Source organism: Cicer arietinum, chromosome 3, assembly GCF_000331145.2.
Source record: "Cicer arietinum cultivar CDC Frontier isolate Library 1 chromosome 3, Cicar.CDCFrontier_v2.0, whole genome shotgun sequence".
Taxonomy (NCBI): domain Eukaryota; kingdom Viridiplantae; phylum Streptophyta; class Magnoliopsida; order Fabales; family Fabaceae; genus Cicer; species Cicer arietinum.
Genome location: NC_021162.2, coordinates 52,556,421 through 52,580,591, shown reverse-complemented (window position 1 = coordinate 52,580,591; position 24,171 = coordinate 52,556,421). Strand labels below are relative to the sequence as shown.

Here is a 24,171-nt window from a genome sequence, read left to right as displayed (position 1 = left end):
TTTATAATTGGACATTTTTTATAAAAAATAAATTAAAAATTTGATTTGGACCATCTTGAACCTTATGTACCTGTGATGTACATGTCCGTGCTTTTAATAATAATAATAATAATAATAATAATAATAATAATAATAATAATAATAATAATAATAAATTCGGTCGGGTTTGAGTATCGACGAGTCTAAATTAACTATTCGAATTCGACCGTATAGACCCATTTAAACCATTATTTCTTACGCGTCTAACCCATCAATCCGTAGAAACCCACGACGTAAGCTTAAATATCCTATTGAGTCGGTAGGGTTTGGTCGGATCCAAACACGTTGTCCACCCCTAATTATTACTGTGAATAATCAATAAATTTTATTTTTGAATAGACTAATACTATAGAATTATAATAGAGTATTTGGTTTTTTTTAATAATATATTATTAATATACTAAATAACATTATTTTTGTCGTTTATACAACAAACTCTTATATTATTATAGAACAATAATTAAAATTATTTTCCTAACTTAACCATACTTTATATATCTGTTTACTATATTCATATTTTTAATGTTGATAAACGATTATTATCTATGTTGAGTGTTTGTGATCGATAACTTAACAATTATCATATTGTGTAATCAACAATTTAAAAACCATTCGTAAAAAAGAAACAATTAAACAGCCAATTACTTTATACATATGTTATTTATATAAATACGCATTTAAAATATTTTAAAAAGTAGTATTAATAATATTGTAAAAGATAGCCAAAAATTAAGATTTTCCGTAGTTGTCACGGATCAGCACGCTTAGTTTAAGAAAAAATAAAAGATAAATAGTACGGCAGAATAATTAATCAGCTTTCCGTAAAACAAAATTTAATAGTCTTAAATGTAACATAGAAAATAATTAATGAGTCTTAAATACGATAGAGGTAGTTTTGAGTCAGATCTCTGATTGGTAAACCAAGACGGGGACCCACCCAAACCTGATATATACATATTTATATATATATATATTATGAGTGGGACCCACCCAATTGACAGCTGCAAAATTGTGTCGCTTTCCCTTCTTTAATTCTTTCTTCTCTCAACCGAAACTACACAACACAGTAAACACACACAACTCTTCATGCGAATGTGAATGGCGGAAACCAATGCTGCCAATATTCTCCTTCACAACCTCATCAACATTTCCAACCAAATCTCTCAAATCTCCACCTTTAATTCCCTTATCAAAACACAATGCTTGGATCTCAGCCGTAGGATCACTTTCCTCATTCCTCTCTTTCAACACCTCCTTAACGACGTCGTTTCTGTGCCCTACCACGCTCTCGTTTCGCTCCAACAAGTCTTTCTCTCCGCCAAACAATTGCTCCTCTTTTGCTCCCAACCAAGCCAGCTCTACCTGGTATTCAATGCACCTTTTTATTTTATTATTATTATTATACTCCAATTCGTTCCAAAATTACTTTATATTTTAAATTTCAATTAATGACTTTATTTTTTTATCCTATTGTTTTCATGATAGACAATATTATTGAATATAAATTTGTTCACAGTTAATATTGTTTTTTTTATAAGTTTATCTTTTAGGAGAGAGAATTAGTTAAAATTTTCAGTATTTATTACAAATTGCAAATGTAACATATTTAATGGTATATCAGTAAATAAATTATTAATAGAGGTAGTATATATTCGGAGTTTGTTTTTTCTGATTGGTTTTGTTGTTGATTTCAAATGTAGATATTGGAAAGAGAGAAAATTAGGTGCAAATTCAATGATGTAGCTTCTCATTTTGAACAAGCTATAAGCGAGATTTCCTATGACAAACTAGATATTTCTGAGGAGCTCAAGGAGCAGGTGAATATTTTATTTGCTTATTAGTACTTATGAAACATTCATGCATACATGATATATTGATATTGATACTAATATGTATATGCCAATAATCGTTTAAGAAAATAAAAGTGGTTGAATGTAATAAGATGTGTTAGCGATGTATTTATGACGGTCATTGACACACATGAAACACTAGACACGCCTTTAATATGAAAGGTTGATGCCACACAACATAGTACACTTTTACATTGAAATGTGTGAGATCTGCCGTTTTCTTATAGGCTTAATTGCACTTGTAGTTTGCTAGGTATCACGATTCGGCAAATTTGGTCACTTAGATGGCAATTGCGCAAATCGGGTCACCGATTCTATTGTCACCATTATGTCCCTCTGTCGATTAACTCTTTAAATTAATGTTGGGAGAGTCTATATGACCAATGTGCGTTGACTTGGTTGAACATGGCATGTTGACATGGCCAAAAAAGGACACCACGCACACATCGACAATTTGAATGCACATGAAAATCATAAAGGCATCACAATTAGGTTAGGGCTATATGCACAACCTGTGCTTCCTTCAACTGCAGAGATAGTGAATTAAAGAGGGGTTAGAGCACATATGTGTATCTCAACTATATGGAATGGAATGAAAAACACCTGTGGAGAGACCTCAGTGTAGCAATTTGGATGGTTGGAGGACCCAATTCGCACAATTGAAACCCGGGGTACCAAAATTGACAATCATGATACCCGACGGACTAAAAGTACAATTAAGCAGCATTTCATTTTCATATATTGTTAAAAATTGAAACACAAATTTCATGATTTTATGTACAATATAATAAAGTGTAAGTGTGGTTCATAACACATTAGGTCATTCTTTTTTTAAACCAAGAAAGCGTGCAAAGGCATCACTATAAGGAGAGCAATGACACCGCAAACCTTAACAATCAATGCATCATGTCCTGTGGAGTTTGATAAAAAAAGAAAATAAGATGATAGTTTTGAAATAAAAAAAATGAACACATGAAACGTTTTCTCAAAAATAGACAAGTCCTTGATTTCCAATTTGTCTGTTGCTATCATTTCTTGAATTTGAAGGTATTGTTTTTCTGCTTCTATTGTCATCAGGTTGCACTAGTGACTGCTCAGTTTAGAAGGGCCAAAGAGCATTTTGATCCACCTGGTCTTGAACTTTATGAGCACCTGCTGTCTATCTATAACCAGAACTCTGATGTGAATACTGAACACTCTGCACTACATTTAATCTGTGAGAAGCTACAATTTGTGAGTGTGGAGGATATCAAACAAGAGTCACTTGCTCTACATAAGATGATTGTTGATGGGGGTGGTTGTTTTGATAAAAGCACGCAGGGATTGTCGACGGTGCTGAAAAAAATTGAAGATTTTTTGTTGAAGGAATCTGAAAACATTGCTGTTTTGTCGAGTGTGGATTTACCTCCTCATATTGATGAGCCATGTGTGAAGTTAAATTGTCAGTTACCTGTTATGCCGGAGGAGTTTCGCTGCCCAATATCTCTTGAGCTAATGAAAGATCCTGTTATCATTTCCACTGGGCAGGTTTGTACTGAGAATTAGTTACTTATTTATTTTCTCAATAATTAGTTTTTATTTCCCTCAGTAATTGGTATGTGAAAATAAATAACCATTATTGTGGTATGGTGTGACTTGTGAGATTTTTCTAAATGGTAGTTGTTGAAGTTGTGGGATTTTAGATAAAAGGAAGAGAGAAAATAGTCAAATCTTGAATGTTATTGATTCTAGCTTTATGCTAACCTGATACAAAAGACTCAATAATATTCTCTCTTTATAAAGATACATAGACTCAATTCTAATGAAGTAACAAATCATTATAATAACGAGAGATATTCTAAGATATCTCTATAATTATAAATTGATCTTAGGAAATAACTTAAGATACTCTAATATAATATAAAATATAATAAGATATTTTCTAATTTTCTAACAGTAGTTTAGAAGCACCTTTTGGTTTTGTTTCTTTTGCATTGTTAAGCTTACATGATCCTTTAGAATTAAATTGTATGTGTTTAACTGCAATGAATAACAAAAAACGATGCTCTGTAAAAATCTGTAAGAACATATCTCTTGAAAAAAATTATGTGAATATTCTAGTACCCTAGAACAAGGAGTTAGAACTTGAATAAAGTGAACTATGAAGACAGAAAAGAAAAAGATATTTTGAGGGTTATCTGCTACTATTAATCTTGTATTTGTAATTGTTGTTGAAAAGTGTTTTTTGTAGAAAATTTGGTAAGTTGATTTTTGGCTTTATTTATTGCTATATTATTCAATAAAAATTTGTTAATACTGTGTAATATTGAATCACTGATAGTATCAACTGTTACTTGCTACACAACATTTTAGTATTAGCTTCTCGTGTCTGTGATCAAGGCTCATATAATTAATTATTTTAATTATAGTTGCTTTCCAAACTACAATACTTTAATACAATGGGTCATGCTAACATGTACCTTAAGGGCACATGTTAAGATACGAAAAGTAGATTTTTTTTAATTGAAAAACACAATGTTTGAATTTTTAAAGAGTTGAAAACACAAGTTCCAAGACAAAATTTCTACATTTGAATCATTAAAATGTGCCCTTGGGGCACATGTTAGCTTTTCCCCAATACAATTAAGTAAAAATAACCATGTGTCACTTGAAGATATGTATGGTTTGAGTGTGAGGGAGGATATAGGAAAAGTCGAGGGAGAGGCGGCGCTGCCCCTAGTCTTAGGTGGTCGATAGCAATGCTTTGTAGAAACCAATTTTTTGTAATACTTGAAGAGACTTGTATGATATTGTTTAGAACTTCATATTTAGAAACTTTCTAATCCTATTATATTTCACCCTTTCTGCAGACATATGAACGCGCTTGCATAAAGAAATGGCTTGATTCAGGGCATGGAACATGTCCCATCACTCAGCAGATTCTTTCCAGCCCCATTCTCATACCTAACCATGTTTTATACAGCCTGATATCAAATTGGTGTGAGGCAAATGGAGTGGAACCACCTAAAAGGTTAGGAAACTTGCGGCTCTGTAAGGAAACATCAGACGGCTCTTCTGAATTTATAGATCTTGATACCTTAATGAGGAAACTTGCTTCTCGTGACATTGAGGATCAGCGTTGTGCAGCTGGTGAGCATTGTTCCGTACAAACTTCTCTATCTTTCTCTCTCTCTTGCACACACATACATACAATCACCGGGTGTGAAAGAAAAAGAACAAACTCAATTTTGCACAAGATAGTTTGCTAGTTATATTTTTAATGCAGTCTGTGATCGCACAATGATCACTTCTTTTCTCCAAATAAGTGGAACCAGAATCCCTCTTCCATCCATTGTAGGACAATAGAATGATTTGGATTTAATAGATATATGTTTAAAGTTTAATTATTCTGTAGGTCCTTGAGCTATTTGAAATTTTTTAAAAAGGTCTCTGAGCTAAAAAAGTTTGTAATTGAGTCTCTGTATTTGTCAGAAAAATAGATCCCTAGACTAAAATTATTTTAACCGAGTCTCTGAAATTTTAAATAACTTATAATTAGGTCCCTAAACTTTAAAAAATAATTGTATTTGGGTCCTACATTCAGGGATCTGATAACAAATTATGTTAATGTTTAGGGTCTAATTAAAATATTTTTAATCTAGGGACCTATATACAAATTACTAACAAATTTAGTGATCAAATTTCAAACTTTTTTAGTTCAGGGAACTATTTAAATATCCCCAAATAGTGCAGGGATTTACAGAGTAATTAAACCTAGAATAAATTTAGGGTTTTAGTAAATTTATTAATTCTAAAAAAAGGCATATTGAAGGGTATTGTGGTTAGTTAAAGGAAGGAGGGGTTTGCAAGCAATAGATTGTGCCATTGTGGTCTTTGATGGGTAAGATTGCTGGCTCTGTTGAGTGCTACTGCTGTAAAGTGAACATAACCTATGAAATTGGATCCACTTGTCGACTGTGTTCCATTCTTCCAATTAAGGGATCTTAAGTTTGTAGTAAAAGGGATTTTGTTGTTGTCCTTTTAAAATCTTTATACTTTGAGAATATACTTTTGTTGAGATCTTTCAAACCGTCATTCTTGCATCTCCTAATGACGTTTTACTAAAATTGAGTTTCTTTATCTTCGTTTTACTGCAGGGGAATTCCGCCTTCTTGCCAAACATGATAGTCTAAATCGAAAGTTGATTGCTGAAGCTGGTGCTATACCTCTCCTTGTTGATCTCCTCTTTGTGTCTGATGCTGGCATCCAGGAGAATGCGGTTACTGCTCTTCTCAACCTATCTATCTACGAAGATAACAAAGAGTGCATCATGGCTTCTGAGGCTGTGGCGGGGATCCTTCACGTGCTAGAAAATGGTAGTATGGTAGCTCGTGAAAATGCAGCAGCCACCTTTTTCAGCCTCTCGGCAGCAAACGAGAACAAAGTTGCAATTGGTGCATCTGGAGCAATCCAGGCGCTAGTTACTCTCTTGTGCGAAGGAAGTCAAAGAGGAAAGGTCGATGCTGCCGCAGCGCTATTCAATTTGTGTTTTTACCAAGCTAACAAAGGACGTGCTATTAAGGCTGGTATTGTGCCCAAGTTAATAGAAATGTTAACGGAACCGGATGGACAGATGAGGGACGAGGCATTGACAATCATGGCGATGTTAGTTACCCACCCTGATGGAAAAGCAGCAATTGGATCTATGAATGCTATTCCCACTTTCGTGGAAATTATCATTAATGGATCTTCTAGGAACAAAGAGAATGCAACTTCAGTGCTTGTGCACGTCTGTCGTGGAGATCCACTACACCTGTCAACTGTTGCTTCACTTGGAGTGATCAATCCTCTCTTGGAATTGGCGGAAAATGGTTCGGAAAGGGCCAATCGGAAAGCTGCAGAGCTTCTTGAGTTGTTAGGCATTTATAGACCAGTGTGAGTGAATATACATGGCAACTGACAGCTAGGTTTTTGGTGCTGCTGTTGTCAATGTATTTTGCAACTGGGTATAGATAGTAAAGGATATGATTTACAATAGATTACTAGAAAAAACTATAAAAGGTTAGCAATTTTCCTTTTTATTTTTTAGTTAAAAGGAAATTTGTGATTTTCAATCAACCAATTATTTTGTTGAATTGAATCGCTTGTTTTGGAAAGCTGGTAACAAGTGTTTAGACAACAATTTCACATTAGTTAAAGTACAGATATTTGTTCTATTGTTGAAAGTATCATCATATGATTACTAATTTTAGTGTCAGTTTGGGTTATTTTCTTAGAGACCCATCATTCGCAGTGAAATCTATTTTGTTTGTATCATGTTTTACCAAAAATAGTTGAGATTGCAAGTGTAATTGAGATTCTTTCGGGGATTTTACACTCTTTGGTAAACATTTCTTTCACCCTATACCACTTATCCAAACATACCTTAAAAGATCTACGAAATCCCCAACTATGAAATAGATATTATCGAAAACGTTTTTGTCATTATAAATTTTAAAAAATATTATCATTCGAAATCCTACTTTGTTGCAAAAAAATAGTACACCAATTGAGGTATGATACGTATAAAAATCCTTTAAATGAAAGACATTTTAGTACTTTTTCCTCTCAAATTCATTTTGGAATTTCTTTTTGCAATTGAATGTCCTTTTAACAATGTTTTTGCTTCATGCTTCATCTATAGCCGATACTTGTTATAAATGACTTGTCTAGGTATTCGATATTGACACATTGAGTATATTTAATTAATTTATTTTCTCAATTTATTGATCAAGATTCTTGTCTTTGGACAGTATGTCTCATTCACAAATTTGTTGCAATATGATATTATTTTTCCTTTTCTTTTGTGAGTGGAAGTTTGTTAATTGGTGCAAGTATCAAAATCAGACAAGTCTTGATGTCGATTTTCACAAATATATCATGGAATCATCTTTTCAGGATAAGATGTCTGAATGGCTTTTTGGTTTCGGCTCATGACATTATTTTTTTTACAAGAAAGATACTTCAATAAGCAACCAAATCAGTTGAAATAGAGTGAGAAATACCAGGACATTCTTCAATCCATATAGATTCGTGAGTGTTTAAAACAAATTTAACTAAAATGTGTGTTGAAACATTTGCACTTCTTTTTACATGATTAATCGTGTAACTAGAGAAAAGGGCCAAGAGATTGTAGCAGTCAACTATGATTAAGCCGAAATAGGATTGATCTTGATTCGAGTTGCGAATTGCTTTTATAACATTAAGAGAGTTCCCTTCAAAGTTCATATTCCAAAAACTGAGGTCCAACCCGAAATGGAGGGAAATGCGAGTACCTAAAGCCTTCGCGATAGTCGCATCTGTTAGTGTCGAAACCTTCCAAGTCGCAGCAACAAGGAAAACCCCATATGAATCCCCAATGATGGTACCGGTTCTCCATTTATCATAATCAGGGCTCGTAGCATCTATATTGATTTTGTACACATTTTCCATTCGAGGGGAGCGTCGAGTGGGAGACTCCTCGTGAGCGCCATGATTTCCATTGGGTGGTGTATGCAGCATGACTCTATAATCATCAACAATCTTCCAAGCTTTGCGCATAGTTTCCTCTACAGGAGTGATTTTTCGTTCAAAACAAAATTTGTTATGTGCAATCTAAATACCATAAATGATAGAAAGGATTAGTTCAATAATATCAAATGGAGAATAATTAATATAGGACTTGAGACAACCAATGAAATGGGGACAAAAAGAATCAAACCTCACTCCTAAAGGAGAATGTAACTAAACCTGTTGCGTCGAAGGACACCTGAAAAACACATGGTCAATGTCTTTCTATTCCAAATTGCATCTAGGGCATATGGGTTCAATGAGGATACCCCTCTTAGTGAGGTTCTTCTTCATAGCGATATCATTGTGGAGGATCTTCCAACTCAAACTAACATGTTTGGAAACAACTCTATAGTGCCACAATTTGTTCCAAATTCGTGTTTCCATGAAAGTAGAGGAGACTTGGGAAGAATCTACTTCCTCCCAAGATTTGATACCATGATAAGCACTATGAACACTAAAAAAAGCCTCATTTGTTGGGTCCCCACCCCTTTTATCGCTTTGAGTAGAAGTAGGGAGCATAATCTGATCCGCTTCCAAGAGAAGAAAGGTAGAGTTCACAAGTTAAGCATTCTAAATACCAAGATCATGGTGAATCAACTCAGATGCTATAGTTAAGTCCATTTGAGAGAGACGCAGTCAAGATTTTATATCCATTCTGAAGTGGCTCATGACATTTTTATTCTTACATGAAAGAACGTATAGTTGAGAGCTAAACTCATATGAAATTATATACAATTATTGAGACTATATATAAATAACATGGTGTATGTGGAAAAGATTGACGGATACCTACAAAAAAAAAAAAATATATACATATATATTAAAGTTTTTGTTGGTAAAATTAGTTAATAACGTTATAATTTATAGTTGATAGTTGTTGAGTTAATTCAATGTTTAGTTAAATTAGTGCTTTAATTAGTTTAAAAATGACATAAAATATATTTTTAATTAAAAATAAATTTTAGTGCTTAAATTAGTGCTTATTTAACTACTTTATTTATTTTAAATTATATTAAATAAAATATTTTAAATTATTTACTTGAAATGATTATTTATCAAAATTATTTTAAATTTTAAATTATATAAATTATTTATTTTAAGTTCTAATAACTAAATTACAAAGGATAAGAAAGAATTTTTGTTACAATAATAATGATAAAACTGAAAGAAGAAATGATAATTGAATTAGCTTATAAAAAAACACTATAAACTATAAGTTTATAAATGATTGTTATCTAACATATCTTATAGATTATAAGCTATAAACTCGTTTTTCTGCCTTACCAAACAAAGCTTAAGTGATTGATAATACTCATGTTACAAATAGGTTTTTATAAGAGTTGAATTAGATTTAGTTAAATTTTTAAATAGTATCATAGTTTATGTTCAATCTTAAGTGTGACAAGGTGTGTTAAAAGTCAAATATTTGACTAAATAAGATAAGACCCAACTAAAATTTAATAAAGTACACTTAAACGTGTGTATAGAAATTAGTCTCTTAAATTTATTTTATTACATCGAAATATTAGTTTTTAGTAGATACTATGGTAGTGGTCCACCATAGATAATTGTTTAAAATCACTCAACGATTGACAAGATTCTTCTAAAATGTAAGTTAGGAGCTATCTTGGATTTTATGACCGAGACAATATTGATATCAATTTGAAAAGAAAAAAAATGTTTCATTCAAAACTCTCAATTTATCGAACCGACATCAATTATATCACATTTTCAATTCTAAAGATAAATAAATCGTTAATTTATATTTTTTTGGAAGTGTCTTTAAAATTTTAAACACCTATCAACAATATAAAAGTTGTGCTAGTTTTGACTTCGATAGATATACTCTGGACTCACCTAAAATTTGTTAGAATCATAATGCATGAACAAGACAAGATCATGATGATCAACCAAAAGGGTTTAAAAGGGTTTAGCTCATGTTATAAAAGGTGAATTGTGCTACAAAGTTGGATCAGCATCTTATATTGTTGAAAGAGATTTCTCCACTACAACGACCGCGAATCAGGAAGACAATAATTTGATGTAATAAGTGTTGCAATCATAGATGATTAGGTTACCATATTTGTGAATGCTATCTCAAAGTAATTTCATTTTCAAACTTTATTAGAACCACCAATTTTCTGTATGTAATGCATGCTCTTAACCCACAAACCCAATGTTTGGATACTCACTCAGTCACTTTTTCTCGCATCCCAAGAGCTGTTCTGGGTGGATGTTTTGGATTTAGATTAACAATGCTATACAGTACAATAGATATTTTCAAAAACAAAATAAGAATTAAATTAAGAAAATTAAAAGTCCATTAAGACAGTGGGTTAAAATAGTTAAACCAATTAAAAAATAACACGTATGACTTTTAGTCTTTTATTACTGTTTTTCATTGTAACATTTAGTATTTTTTTCTTTTTTAATACTAAGTGGTTACATTTTTTGTGTTTTTATTATTTTTTATATGAGTTTAATAGTTATAGAGTGTAAATGTAAACAAATTTATATTATTATCACATTACAATTATTTATAGTGATGACTATTTAGAAGTAGTTTTGATAAAAGTCAAAGATATCTAATGATCTAACGGTTGTGATTGACCAACAGTATAAAAATTATTTTTATTGAGGATGTATATAAATTAAATCATTTTTCTATATATTTAAAGTTATTTTAATATTTACTATATTTTTAAATATTAATTAAAATAATTGAATTAATATTTATATTTGAATAATAACTAAGTTCAAATAAAAAATATATAAATTGGTGGGGTTTAAGTATATGTTGTTTATTGTAATCGCCATTTAAATAAAATTTGTTAAATTTGCTTATAAATCGCGTAAATACAATGCAACAATATATACCCACAAAAAGTATCTGAAGCAACTTGAATAAGTTCCCACATGCTCTTAGTCTTAATTTGGAGGGAATAGTATTTGAATATTGCATATTTTATTATATTTTTGATACAAAAGAAGGCTGAAACCTAAAAGAAAAATAGATTAGATGGACATTCCTAAGCATGCAAACTTCGTAAATATTATAAAAGAGGTATATATGTAGCTCACTTGAAGGAGATTCCACTACATTACAGTTAAAAGAATCTAAAAAGGTACCTTTGGACCAATCCACACTTCAGTTTCCCTCTCTTCAAGTATGATAGACTTAATCAAACGTTCCTTTGGACCATTGATGTCTATATTTTCGACTACATAACAGTTGTAGTTCTCTTTTATTAGATGAGTGAATTAGTATTTATAGAGTACACGTTGTACTTAAATAGTAATAATAATGTTCATATTACAACAATATCTCTAAACCATACAATTATCCCTCACAATCCCCAATTTCCCCAACAATAATAAGTTGGGCCAAGCCGTCCACTTTATACTACCTATGAGCCATACTCAAACCTATAAAAATTTACTACATGACGCTCACATCTTGACAATTGGGGGTACAACTTTTGCTTAACAATGAGAAACATGTAACAAGTCCAAGCGATGCTTGAACTTGTCACCAGTGAATGGCTTGGTCAACATTTGAGTTGCATTCTATGAAGTATGAACCTTTTCAAAGTAATATTTGTCCAGATGCAAGTAACTCCCTGAATGCAACTAACTCCCTGAAACATCACATTAATATGATTGGTTCTAGCGTGATACACTCGATTCTTTGCCAAATGATTGACATTATAACTATCACGATGCAACCAAACTCCACCTTACTCAACACTCAATTTCTTCATTAGTCTTGCAAGCCATAAAGCCTCTTTGGCAACTTCAACTGCTTCCATGTACTCTACTTCAGTTATAGACATAGCCACTATGTATTGAAGTAATGACTTCCAACAAATAGGTCCTCTTGTAAGGCAAATACATATCCTATTGTAGATCTTCTATTATCTATATCATCATAATCAACATATCCTACAACTGAATGATCACCTTGTCTGCTGCTAAACACGATACCATTGTTTGTTGTACCCTACAAGTATCTGAAAATCTCAATGTGAGACATAAACTTGCAAACTTTACTAACAAGTTGTGTCAAATCTAGTCTAGTGCAAATCATAACATACATTAAACAACCAACAACATTGGCATACAAAACCTTTGACATATACTCAACTTCTGGATATGTCACTAGACATTGATCCGAAGACAACTTTAAGGGATTCGCCAGTGGAGTAATCATAACCTTCAAATTGCTCATATCAAATATGTCTAACACCTTTTCAACATAATTTTTCTAAGAAAGCCATAATTTTGTAGCACTCTTATCCCTGTGAATTTCCATATCAATAATCTCCTTAGAAACACTCAAGTCTTTCATATCAGACTCTTTTTCCTAACATGTTTTTCAAATCATTTACATCGTGTAAATGATTAGCAGCAATTAATATATCATCAATATACAATAATAGGAAAATAAAAGAGCCATCATCAAGGTTTCTAACATACACACAAGAATCACACTCACATCTTCTATAGCCTATTTGAACCATGCATAAATTAAAGAGCTTATAACATTTCCTTGGAGACTACTTTAGACTAAACAAAGACCTCTTCAATTTATAAACTAGTTTGCATTGTCTAGTATCACTAAAACACTCTAGCTGCTCGATATAAATTTGCTCATCTAGATTACCATGAAGAAATGTTGTCTTCACATCTATTTGCTCCAAATGCATGTCCCGACTGGATATCAAGGCTAACACTACCTTAATAGAAGTATATCTGACGAACGGAGAAAAAATCTTATCATAGTCAATCCTTTTATGTTGTGATTACTCTTTTTTTACAAGACGAGCCTTGAACTTTTCCCCTTCTTTTTTGTTATTGTTGATTTTTTTCTTGTACACCTACTTACAATCGATAGCTCTTTTCCCCTTAGGAAGTTGAACAAGCTCCCGAGTTTAATTTTTGACTCCATCCCTCCACCATAGCACCCATCCACTTATCTTTCTTTTGGCTAGTAAGAAGTTCTTAAGCTACCAAGTCTTCAATCCCATATCTTTTTTGTGGCTTGATCTGATGGAGCTCTCAATAATGTACAAGGGAGTAATCTTGTACACCACCTAAATATTCAATGGTATCATAGTCTGGTTCGGCTTGTGGTTTAGGTACTACCCGAGTATAGCTTACTGGTAATGGCTCACATCGACTTGAATCACCTTACTTTTGGAAATTTCTCACTTTGATGTAGACACATTTGTTTTGAACATGAACTGCTCATCAAACAGAATAATCTACTGATCACCATTTTCTTTAAAACTAGATCTTATAACTTGAACACTTTCACACTTTTTGCGTAACCAACAAAGACACACTTTCTCGACTACGGATCAAGTTTAGATCTATCTTCATCGAGTATACGCATATAAGTTGGACTCCCAAAAATTCTTAAATTGTCAAGATTTATAGGGTTACATGTTCATCTGCAACTTTCCTTTCCAATGAAGCTTGTGGTGACATGTTGATAAGATAACACACTATGTTAATAGCCTATGCCCAAAAACCCTATGAGAATCAAGCATTTAACTAGAAGACATCTTGCCCTTTCAATTAGAGACATGTTCATTATTTTTGTTGCACCATTCTATTGTGATAACTTTCAAGCTGAAAAATGACTCTCAATATTGTGTTATGCACAAAATTTCTAAAAAATTGAGTAAATATACTTTTTCCCATTATCTATTCGCAAATACTTGATTTTTCAATCCATCTGATTTTCTACCTCTACTTTCCACACCTTGAACTTGACAAGAATTTCATATTTATATTTGAGAAAATACACTCAATTTCGCGTGAAAAATCATTTGTAAAAGTCAAAAAATATCTAGAAAACAAATAGATGGCTCTTTATTAGGTCCCTCACATTATAATGCACATAGTCTAGGATTTCCTTTGTTTCGCTGATACACACAGACGAATTATTCCTACGACCTTATCCTTTATCTTTGTCCAATCGACTTCTGCGATGTTTGTCGGTTTCTCTTCACGCAACGCCTTTTGAAGACCTTGATGTGCCAACATATCCTTAACCCTTCTTTTCCATCATGAGAAGTTGTATGTTATGTGAACCTTACCACCTCGAATTTTGTACCAAAGTTACTCGTTATCTTATTTCAATTGTTAGAACAACAACATGATCTTAAAATAGTAAAGAGATAAATTATAAATATGGTTCAAGACGTTTGATAACGAAATTCGACAAATGATACCTACGTCTCCGACTACAAAGCACCTATAGTTCCCTCTTATTAGATGAATGAATTAGGATTTACATAGTACAAGTTGTGCTTAAATAGTAATAATAAAATTTCTATTATAATAATATCCATGAACCATACGGAGAACTGCTGTCCCTCAGATTGTCCAGTTACTCCACAACAATCAATTAGATCAAATCACCAACTTAATTCTATCTTAGAACCATATTCAACCATAACTGCTCCACATTATTGTGGAATCGATTTATCAAACTAAATATTAGTCTTCAAGCCTTCCTCAATTTATTGCATATTTCTTAAATGTACGGGAAAATGGATAAACATTCCTCACCAAGATATTCAGATTTAGTGCTTGCTCACGCAAGCATCCATTGACATGCATATTCATTCCATGCAAAAGCATATAATATAAAACAAAATTTACGGCCTCCAAAATCCACATAAAAACATTCAACTATTTTCCATTACAAGTCTTAGATCGCTTATATAATTGAAAGATTGACAGCATCAAAACAAAAATAACTAGTTTATTATTTAATTGAAAGGGACGCAAATAATTGAACATATATTTGTTTTTATTTATTTATGAGGAATACGACAGCGCACTTTGAAAAAGGTAGTGTGTCACATATGCTTAAAAATTGCTATATCTTGTGAACCATATATTTTTTTCTAGTACTAAAGTTAGTCAATACATTCATTAATTTGAGTCCATTACGGAACATTTTGATTTGATTAGATGCATCCAATCTCTCTTTTTCTCATCTTTACCATGGCTTTATAGTTATTTTTTTCCTATAGGTTATCTCAATTTTAGACAATAATGTTCAATGTACTGTCAACATTAAATTAAGATTAAAGAAATATTTTAATCACTCACAAAAAAATATGCAGAATAAATTAGTCTCTTATTAAAAAAATATCATTAAACAGAGATAATTTACATTAAATAACAATTTACCATTAAATTTACAAAAATAAACAGAGATAATTTACAGTAAATCACAATTTACCATTAAATTATATAGAAACTAATGACATATATCATTAAGATCGACATTAACATGCATGAACTTCCTTCGTGACTTTTAACAAAAATATAAGAAGACAATTATCGACGATTTCTGGCAACAACAAGGAATGACTGCCGTTCGACATAGTGGCAATTTTCCAATAATTTCAATATGTGGTATTTCTACTTCCATTTTTCGTTCTGTTTTTTCTTTTCATAGTTTTATTTCTAATGTGATTTCTTTCTATGTTTTTTGTAAATGACCAAACTATCCCTTCACTCTTAAATCAATGTAGGTATCTCTTTCATATGAGATTTGAACCGCAATTAGTTATATCATAGTAGATGAGACTCTTTGCTTATATCCAATTCCCGTTAGTGATGTAAGGGTTTATTTATCCATAATATATATGCACCCCTTTTCTAGTTCTTGTTTGTGCATCAAATTCTAATTAACCTCTTTTTCCTCTTCCTCTTTTTTTTTCAATAGTACTGTGACGAATAACAACCATGTACGAACCATTTTGAGACTTTTAAGTGGATTTTAGTACAAGATAATTAATATACAATTATTTTTAAACAATCATTTAATACATTTTGTTTATTAGTTGTTTCACTTTAGTCTAAATCAGTTTTTAGACTTAAAAATTTTGAAATTTAATTTGAAATTCGATCTCAATCATAAGCTTTTTTGCAGGGAATAACGACTTTATTCCAAATTAATTTTAAATAAGAGACCTTGTTGCTTTTTCTTCATATTTACACGTGCTTGTGTGTTTCAAAATAACTGTATGTATTATAATATAAAAGCAATTATTCATGATTATACATAGAATAATGAACTTTATATACATTGATGAATTGAAGAATATTTGATATGCAATTTTTGGGTTTAAAGACGGAGTATTGGAATAAGTCCGTAAGATGCTTCATAGGATGCCATTGTCGTATATGCTCAAATGACTATTTCACTATATTAACTTCATTTGTCATTGAATCAATTTCGACATTTTTTTTGTTGTTGTTGAAGTGTCAAGTAGATGACATGTCAGTTATCTAGATCATATTATTAAAAATTGTTGATGTATAAATATTTTTGGACCAAATTAGTCACTCTGAATATGTAGTTCCTATAAAGAAAGCCTGCGTCAAAACAAGTGAATAAATATATCAATTGAGTGATAATTTTTTGACTTTTTTGTTTCTGCTAAGATATCATGAAGAATATATTTATTTGTAGTAGCTAAACATATATTATATTATTAAGATAGGTAACTACAAAAGTGTATTTATTAAAAACACTTGTTTTTTGGTTTCCAAAACTATCTCATTATTTTGAGAGGTTTCGCCTCCAACTATAAGGCAGAATTTTTTATTATTTATAATTTATACTTGACTTGAGAGATTAATATTTCTCTTTAAGTTTTAGTTTTACGTGACTCGAGAAATAAGTTTTTGCAAAATATGCTTGAAAATATTTGATTTATAGTAACAAATTAAATTAGTTTCATTTAAAATAATAATTAATATAAAAATTTGATGACTATCAAATATGGATCCAACATTGTATATTAACAACACAATATGATTATAACATCTATGTCATTTATTTAGAAAATAATTAACATAAACACTTTTTTATAATCACGAATACCATTATCACTTTTGATTATAAAAATCATTTATATTTCATATTAAATTTGATATATACTATATTAGCTAAATTATCTAGTATCCGTTATTTTTGCCGAAAAGAACCATAATCCTAAAAGCTACTTGAAGTAACTTATAAAAAAATGCTATAAGCTACATGTTCGTAGTGAAATGAGTGTTACCAAATAAGTTTTATAGGTTATAAGCAATAAACTTGTCTTGTCAAACAAATTAACCCAAATTGTAGATCATGATTCAATTCAAAAAGTCTCTTATTTTTTTTTGTAAAAGTTAATTCAAAAGTTATTTATATTTCTCCTTATTAGCAAGTAAAATTAAAATTTTAAAAAATATAAATATTTTGATAAAATAAATAGACCTGTAATTTTTTTTTAAATCGTGATAGTTCAGTGTGATTTCGTTAATCTTATTGTACTCATAAAAAATATTTAAATAAGATTTTAGTGCCTTACAACTAGATCGTTTTTGTTTTTGTTTGTTCTTATAAGTTTTTTTTTTTGTTTATAATCAATCTCTTTGTAAATTCAAAAACTATTATTTTAAGTTCGTAACGTCAACTTATTAAGCTACTTGGTAAAATTTTATTAGACCACTAACGACTACATGGATTAAAATCAACAATGTTTGACTCTAATGAGGCTGAAGCCAAACAAAAAAATTATCATAATTAAAATGAAAAATACGCTATAATTACAAAGCCGACTAAAGAGTTCAATAGCACAAGGCTCTAATTGATGAGAGTAATTTTGAGTTAAATATATTTTTAATCTCTATAAAATTATGCCATTTTAAGTTTAATCTCTAAAAATATTTTATTCACTTCTAGTCTATTTTAATTTTAAAGGAACTAAAAATATAATTTTTTACAAAAAAAAAAATCAAAATAGAAACTAAAAGAGAATAATTTTATTTAGGGATTAAAAAGATAAATTTTTTTATATAGATTAAAATAAAATTTTATAAAGATTAAAATTTTATCAAATTTTAAAATTAGAATAAACATCTAAAATATTTAAGACAGCCGTAATTTTTCACTATAAATAAGTGTATTTATTGGATTAAAAATTGAAATTAAAACTATTAACTTATTAGTACATAGGGGCCACGTTATTTATTTGAGAAAATTTTGTATGGATTTTCCTGCAGAACATAGTTCCGGTAGATATTTACATGCTAAATTTTCTGCGGAAGTTACTTTTGATATATATATTTGTAGGAAATGTAAAAAATTGGTATTTTTTTGGCATTTGCTTCGAAAAATTAGGCAGGAAGTTTTATTCAGTTTCTCAGATCCTCGTAAAAAGTAGAAAATATATAGTCATGATTGTGTGTTTAAGCCTACAAGTGTATTAGGGGCACAATTGGTGGAACTAGTTACAATTCAATCTTGATGGAGACATAAATGATTTAAGTTAAATTTAAATTAAATGACTTTTTCTATGATTTTAATTATTGGTGACAAAATTCGAGAGTTTGTCTTTAGGTGGTGTGATCCTTTTAATTAATTCTACATTTGTTTAGATTCCATTAGTGTTTTCCCTCTTTTTTGGGTGTTGTAAATTCTCTATTTTGTTATATTTGACGTATGTTGTGTTTTGAATAATTTTATTTTAATATTGGCATTTGAAAAAGACATATAACTTGTGTTGGGGGACCTCATTGATGTATTGAAATCTTCACAATTATTTCCTTTGAAAGAAGGAGAAATGGGTGTATTCATTTAACTAATGATAATAAGGACCAATAAATCAAAATTCCTTGCTCATGTGTACATGATTGAAATTCATGTGGGAGAACGTGAAGAAAAACAGCTTTGAAATATAAATCACTATCTTGTTTCTCATGTATTCATGAAGATCGCCAATCTATACATTATAATAAAGCAAACATGATAAATTGGCAAGTTTGACACGTGTCAACAAACTAGAGTGTTAAGAAAATATAAGTTTCTATTAATAGAAATAATATGTGTTTATTCTTGAGAAGTTAATGGCCAATTAAAAAAAATAAAAGGAATGAATTAAAAATAAAAAGCTTTTTTTGTAAGAAAAGCATAAAACTTCTGTTACATCAGGATCTTTGTCCACGATACAATTTAATGGTCAATTAAAAAATTAAAAATAAAATACAATACACCACGACTTATAGTTTTTTCATGTATCCGTTGAGAAGTTAATGGTCAATTAAAAAATAAGAAAAATAAATTAAAAATAAAAGATTTTTTTAAGACAAAAATAAAACTTCTATTACATGAGAAATGCATAAGTGAATGACCAATTAAAAATAAAATATAATTCACGACCTGACATTTCATATTTCAGGGTTGAGAATTGAGTGGCCAATTGAAAGGTAATCTATAAAATATAATATCTCTTTTGTTTAGAATAAAATTAAACTTATGTTACACGACTTTGTACATGCGTTAGTTGGAAAGTTAGTGGCCAATTAAAAAAATAAAAGAATAAAAATAAAAAGAATGAATTAAAAATACACTACACCACTACTGAGGTTTAACTGTTGAGAATTTAGTGGTCAGTTAAAAAAGAAGAATAACAGCAAAATACAGTCACTAACACCACGACATGCGTTAGTTGAAAAGTTAGTGGCCAATTAAAAAAATAAAAGAATAAAAATAAAAAGAATGCATTAAAAATACACTACACCGCTACTTGAGTTTAACTGTTGAGAATTTAGTGGTCAGTTAAAAAAGAAGAATAACAGCAAAATACAGTCACTAACACCACGACTTGACAGTTTTTGTAATTGTTTTTTAAACACTACTTTATCAACCACCCGCTTCAAATTAATTTAATTAAAAAAATTATTTTATTTTACGAATTCTTTTAATACTCCGTTAACCGTCTATTTTGGTACTCTCTCATTTCTTGCGTCTCCCTTATAAATATCATTCATATTATCTACGTATACACAATTCTTTTAAGCTTTCTTTATAAAAGCTTTCTTATTCATCTTTATCCAATGTCTGAACAAGGAATGAGTCATGGAATTTGGTTGTTAGAGGTATGCGAATGTGGTTTTTGTCTTGATCTCCTCAATGTTAAACAAAACTTTTATGCAATGGAGATAGTACTGAGATTAATATTCGTGAGCTTTTATTTATCGAATTAAGATTTATATTGTTTTGTTATGCATATATATATTTTGTATTGTTTGTGTTTCTTAATTTTGTATGTGTATATGTATATTTATATCATCTTATATAACATTTGTCTTAATAACTCCGATTTTAAATTCACTCATAAATAGTTAACAAATTGTACATTTGTATATTTATATTTCTATTATCTTATACAAGATTTGTCTTAATAACTCCGATTTTAAATTCTCATAAATAATTGTTGCCCGTCCTAATAATTTTGATTATAAGTTGTCTAATAAATAATTTACTTAAGTAAATATAAAATTTATTTAGAACCATGAATTCAATTAAATTTTTAGAATATTGAAGAGAAAAATAATAATTTATTTAAGAAAATATAAAATTTATGTAGGAATTAAAGAAACAATTCACTTCATCGATTTCAAACACTATTTTATCAAATTTAAAAACTACTATACTATACATTTTATATTCTAAATTTATTATTAAATATCACGCAAATTCAAAAGAATTCAAAAGATTCATGAAAGATTAATGAAGACTAACATGCAAATTCAAAGATAAAAGACACTCATAGTTTTTATGTGTATTGTAATTTTTTGTTTGTATTATTAAGTTACTTACTCATCTTTACATTTACTTATTTTATATATGTCCATGTCCATTATTTTAAAAATTCTTATTTCATCTAATCTAATTATTTAATATTTTTTAATAATTATTGTTTTTATTTGTTTAAAATTAAAAGTATTGTTTTGTAATAAGTTTTTTTGGAAAGAAATAAGATTCTTTGTAAAATTCAAAAATAAGACATGGTGTTGGAGTCGTCATACTTTTCATCAATAACATTGAGCGTATAAGAAAGTAGTTTTTAAAGTTAATTTATAATTAGATTTTTTTTTAATTTTAAATTATTTTTTTTAAGTCAACTTATTTTTTTAATATCAATAAAATAAAATTTATAAAATTTGATATATATATATATATATATATATATATATATATATAAACTAATATAATAATTTATTTATTAAAATGGTTGTTTCCGTGCGACGCACGGGTTACGAACTAGTTTATATATCAAATAATCTAAAAGAGTAACTTTGTAGAAGTTACTTTACTGTAACGGTTAAATTTCTTCGATTCAACCGTTTGATAATTTTTATTGAGTAAATTAAATATATAAATTTTTATAATATTTATAAAAAATTTAGTAAGTATAATTGTTAAAATAATATTAAAAAAATTAAATAATCAAATTGATAAAATTTAATGTCAATATTAAAGTGTTATTAAATAGAATGACTCTAACAAAAAAATTTCTAACAAAAATTAAGTTGATCACCATCCTTATATGTCACTTTATTATATTAATTAAAATACTATCCTCATATCTATTTTTCAATTGGATTTAATTAAAGGAGTTAGACCAATTACAGTGAGGGGTCTTTTCTAGTTTTCTTTATTAAACATCGATAAATACATCTATTTGTAGTAAAAAAAAAGTGTGTGCTTCAGCAGACACCCTTTTTCTTCACTTTATTTTTGGGGCCAAATTATACCATTCAAATTAAAATTATTTTAATTTTAGGAGTAGTTTAGGGAGGGAAGAAAGTTGCGTTACTTTTGTTTTTATTGGTGTTCTAAACTTCTAACTAATCCGTTGAATTGTTTACGACATATTGAGTCAATTGTTAAATATGTAACGAATCATAACCTTTTGTATTTCCATTATATATTTCTTCGTTTATCAAAAAGGGTTTAATATAATAATAAACACCAAAGACCTTTTAAGAAAGAACAAGCAATATAGAATATGGTGAGCTTCACTAGAGTTTGATCCATGACATAAAAGTGTGACTGATTTTCTCTGTTGTAGAAACATAAAATTGGATTATTCAAATAAGGATACTATGCGTATTATCTCTTACAAGAAAAACTATTAAATATCTTGAGAGATGAAATTCAACGTAAAATTATCTTGAATATTTCTGTTGATTCAAAACACTTTTATAAAACACTTTTATTATTTTTGTGGAGCAGACAAATATATTCTTATTGCTAATAAAAATTGGGATAAATGGATCAGAAAACATTGGGAGACTTAAACTTATGGGAACGACAATTAATTTTAACTAGAATTTAACCTGTGCGCTATAAGGATAATTTGTAAAAGAAAGCCATGGGTGAACAATAAATAATATACACACAACAACAAGTACAAGAAAGCAAGATCCTTCAATATTTAAGATATATACCTTGCTTTGAACTAATAATACTAAAAAGAAAACAAAACAATTTCTTCTATATGTCTAGGATCCGAATTAATGGCAGATGCATCTTAACTAACACAAACGATATTTTGTTTTTAAAATTTAATTTTTTTTTATCTAATCTATTTCTTCGCAAGAAAATCTCAACTAATCTTAAAAGAGATAACTTTTTCAAAACAAAATCTTAAAAGAAATAGTTATGAAAATATATTTTAAATCACGTGCATATTAAAAATTTGTATATTTAGTTTTTTTTTTACAACAAACAATGATACGTGTAAATATCTATTTTACTATATCCTTTTAACACCTTATTTTATATTTATTTTTTTTTCTATCATATTTATCACGGTATTCTTTTTATAACTTTATATTTTAAGGTCTATTACATTCTCATGTAAAGTAAAATTTTCTATAAAATTTTAAGAGAGTATTTATCCTCTATTTTATTTTATTTTATAATTTTAATTTTAATTATTCTTATTTATTTATTTATTTATTGTATTTGCATAATTTATCATGATATAATAGAATAACTCAACTTGGTCAACTTTACTAACAAAATGTTATATGATAAGAAAATGTTGTTAAAGAATAGAGAAAGTTGTTGTGGAGAAGGTTGTTGCATACGGTTGTTGCATACAGTTAAAGATGTTTTGTCATGCAAAACAAAAATAGAAACAGTGCAGTGAAAAAATGGGAGAGAGAAAAAAAAAATGAAAAACACTTGGAAAAACTTGGTGACTAAGTTGGAGTAAAGCGTTTTAGAATTTAGAGCAATATTCTCTTATGATGGCTCTGCAGAGATTGAACCACATAATTAAAGATTCGGTTATAAACAATCAATGACAACCTCTTCAATTTTGTAAGAGTGGGGGACCCTACCTCTCACACATACTCTTTGTTGATGATCCTGTTTTGGTTGTTGAGGTTAGTATAGAACAAATTCAGCTCATTAAATCTATTTTGGCATACTTCTACTGCAATTTTGGCCAAAAAATCTACATGCAAAAGATTTTTTTTCTTCTAAAAATATGTCAATTACAGAAGCAGCTTCTTTAAGTCAAATTTTGGAGATTGACCTAACTATAAATCTTTTAGCATACCTTGGTGTTCCTCTAATCTATCAACAAGTCTCAAAAGATTCATTCTTCTTTATCTTAGATAGACTAAGATCTAAACTCACAAATTAGAAAGAAAACTCTATTTTTTAGGTAGACATCAATTTTCTTTGAGAAAATCATAGTCATAATATTAATAATAAAATAATAATAATAATAATAATAATAATAATAATAATAATAATAATTATTATTATTATTATTATTATTATTTTATTATTAAAAATTTTAAGTACTTATGATATTCCAGTAACATTGTTGAT

General features: G+C 29.3%; 2 protein-coding genes across 2 annotated transcripts; one reads left to right on the top strand and one right to left on the bottom strand.

The window, feature by feature from the left end:
• The first annotated feature begins 1,078 nt into the window (after positions 1 to 1,078).
• Positions 1,079 to 7,097, top strand: LOC101499980 (U-box domain-containing protein 13-like). The gene is made up of 5 exons (XM_004515562.4): positions 1,079 to 1,404; positions 1,740 to 1,856; positions 2,967 to 3,416; positions 4,739 to 5,018; positions 6,026 to 7,097. The coding sequence occupies exons 1-5, from the start codon at positions 1,138 to 1,140 to the stop codon at positions 6,805 to 6,807; spliced, it is 1,896 nt and encodes a 631-aa protein (XP_004515619.1). The 5' UTR covers positions 1,079 to 1,137; the 3' UTR covers positions 6,808 to 7,097.
• A 774-nt stretch (positions 7,098 to 7,871) lies between these two features.
• On the bottom strand, positions 7,872 to 8,447 carry LOC140919811 (uncharacterized). Its single transcript, XM_073366461.1, has one exon. It carries the CDS (start codon positions 8,445 to 8,447, stop codon positions 7,872 to 7,874), a length of 576 nt encoding a protein of 191 aa, XP_073222562.1.
• Between the last annotated feature and the right edge of the window lie 15,724 nt (positions 8,448 to 24,171).

Coding starts and splice junctions, on each gene's coding strand:
- LOC101499980 (XM_004515562.4), top strand. CDS start 1,138: ATGGCGGAAACCAATGCTGCCAATATTCTCCTTCACAACCTCATCAAC. Junction 1,857..2,966: donor CTGAGGAGCTCAAGGAGCAG/GTGAATATTTTA, acceptor TATTGTCATCAG/GTTGCACTAGTGACTGCTCA. Junction 5,019..6,025: donor GGATCAGCGTTGTGCAGCTG/GTGAGCATTGTT, acceptor GTTTTACTGCAG/GGGAATTCCGCCTTCTTGCC.
- LOC140919811 (XM_073366461.1), bottom strand. CDS start 8,447: ATGCGCAAAGCTTGGAAGATTGTTGATGATTATAGAGTCATGCTGCAT.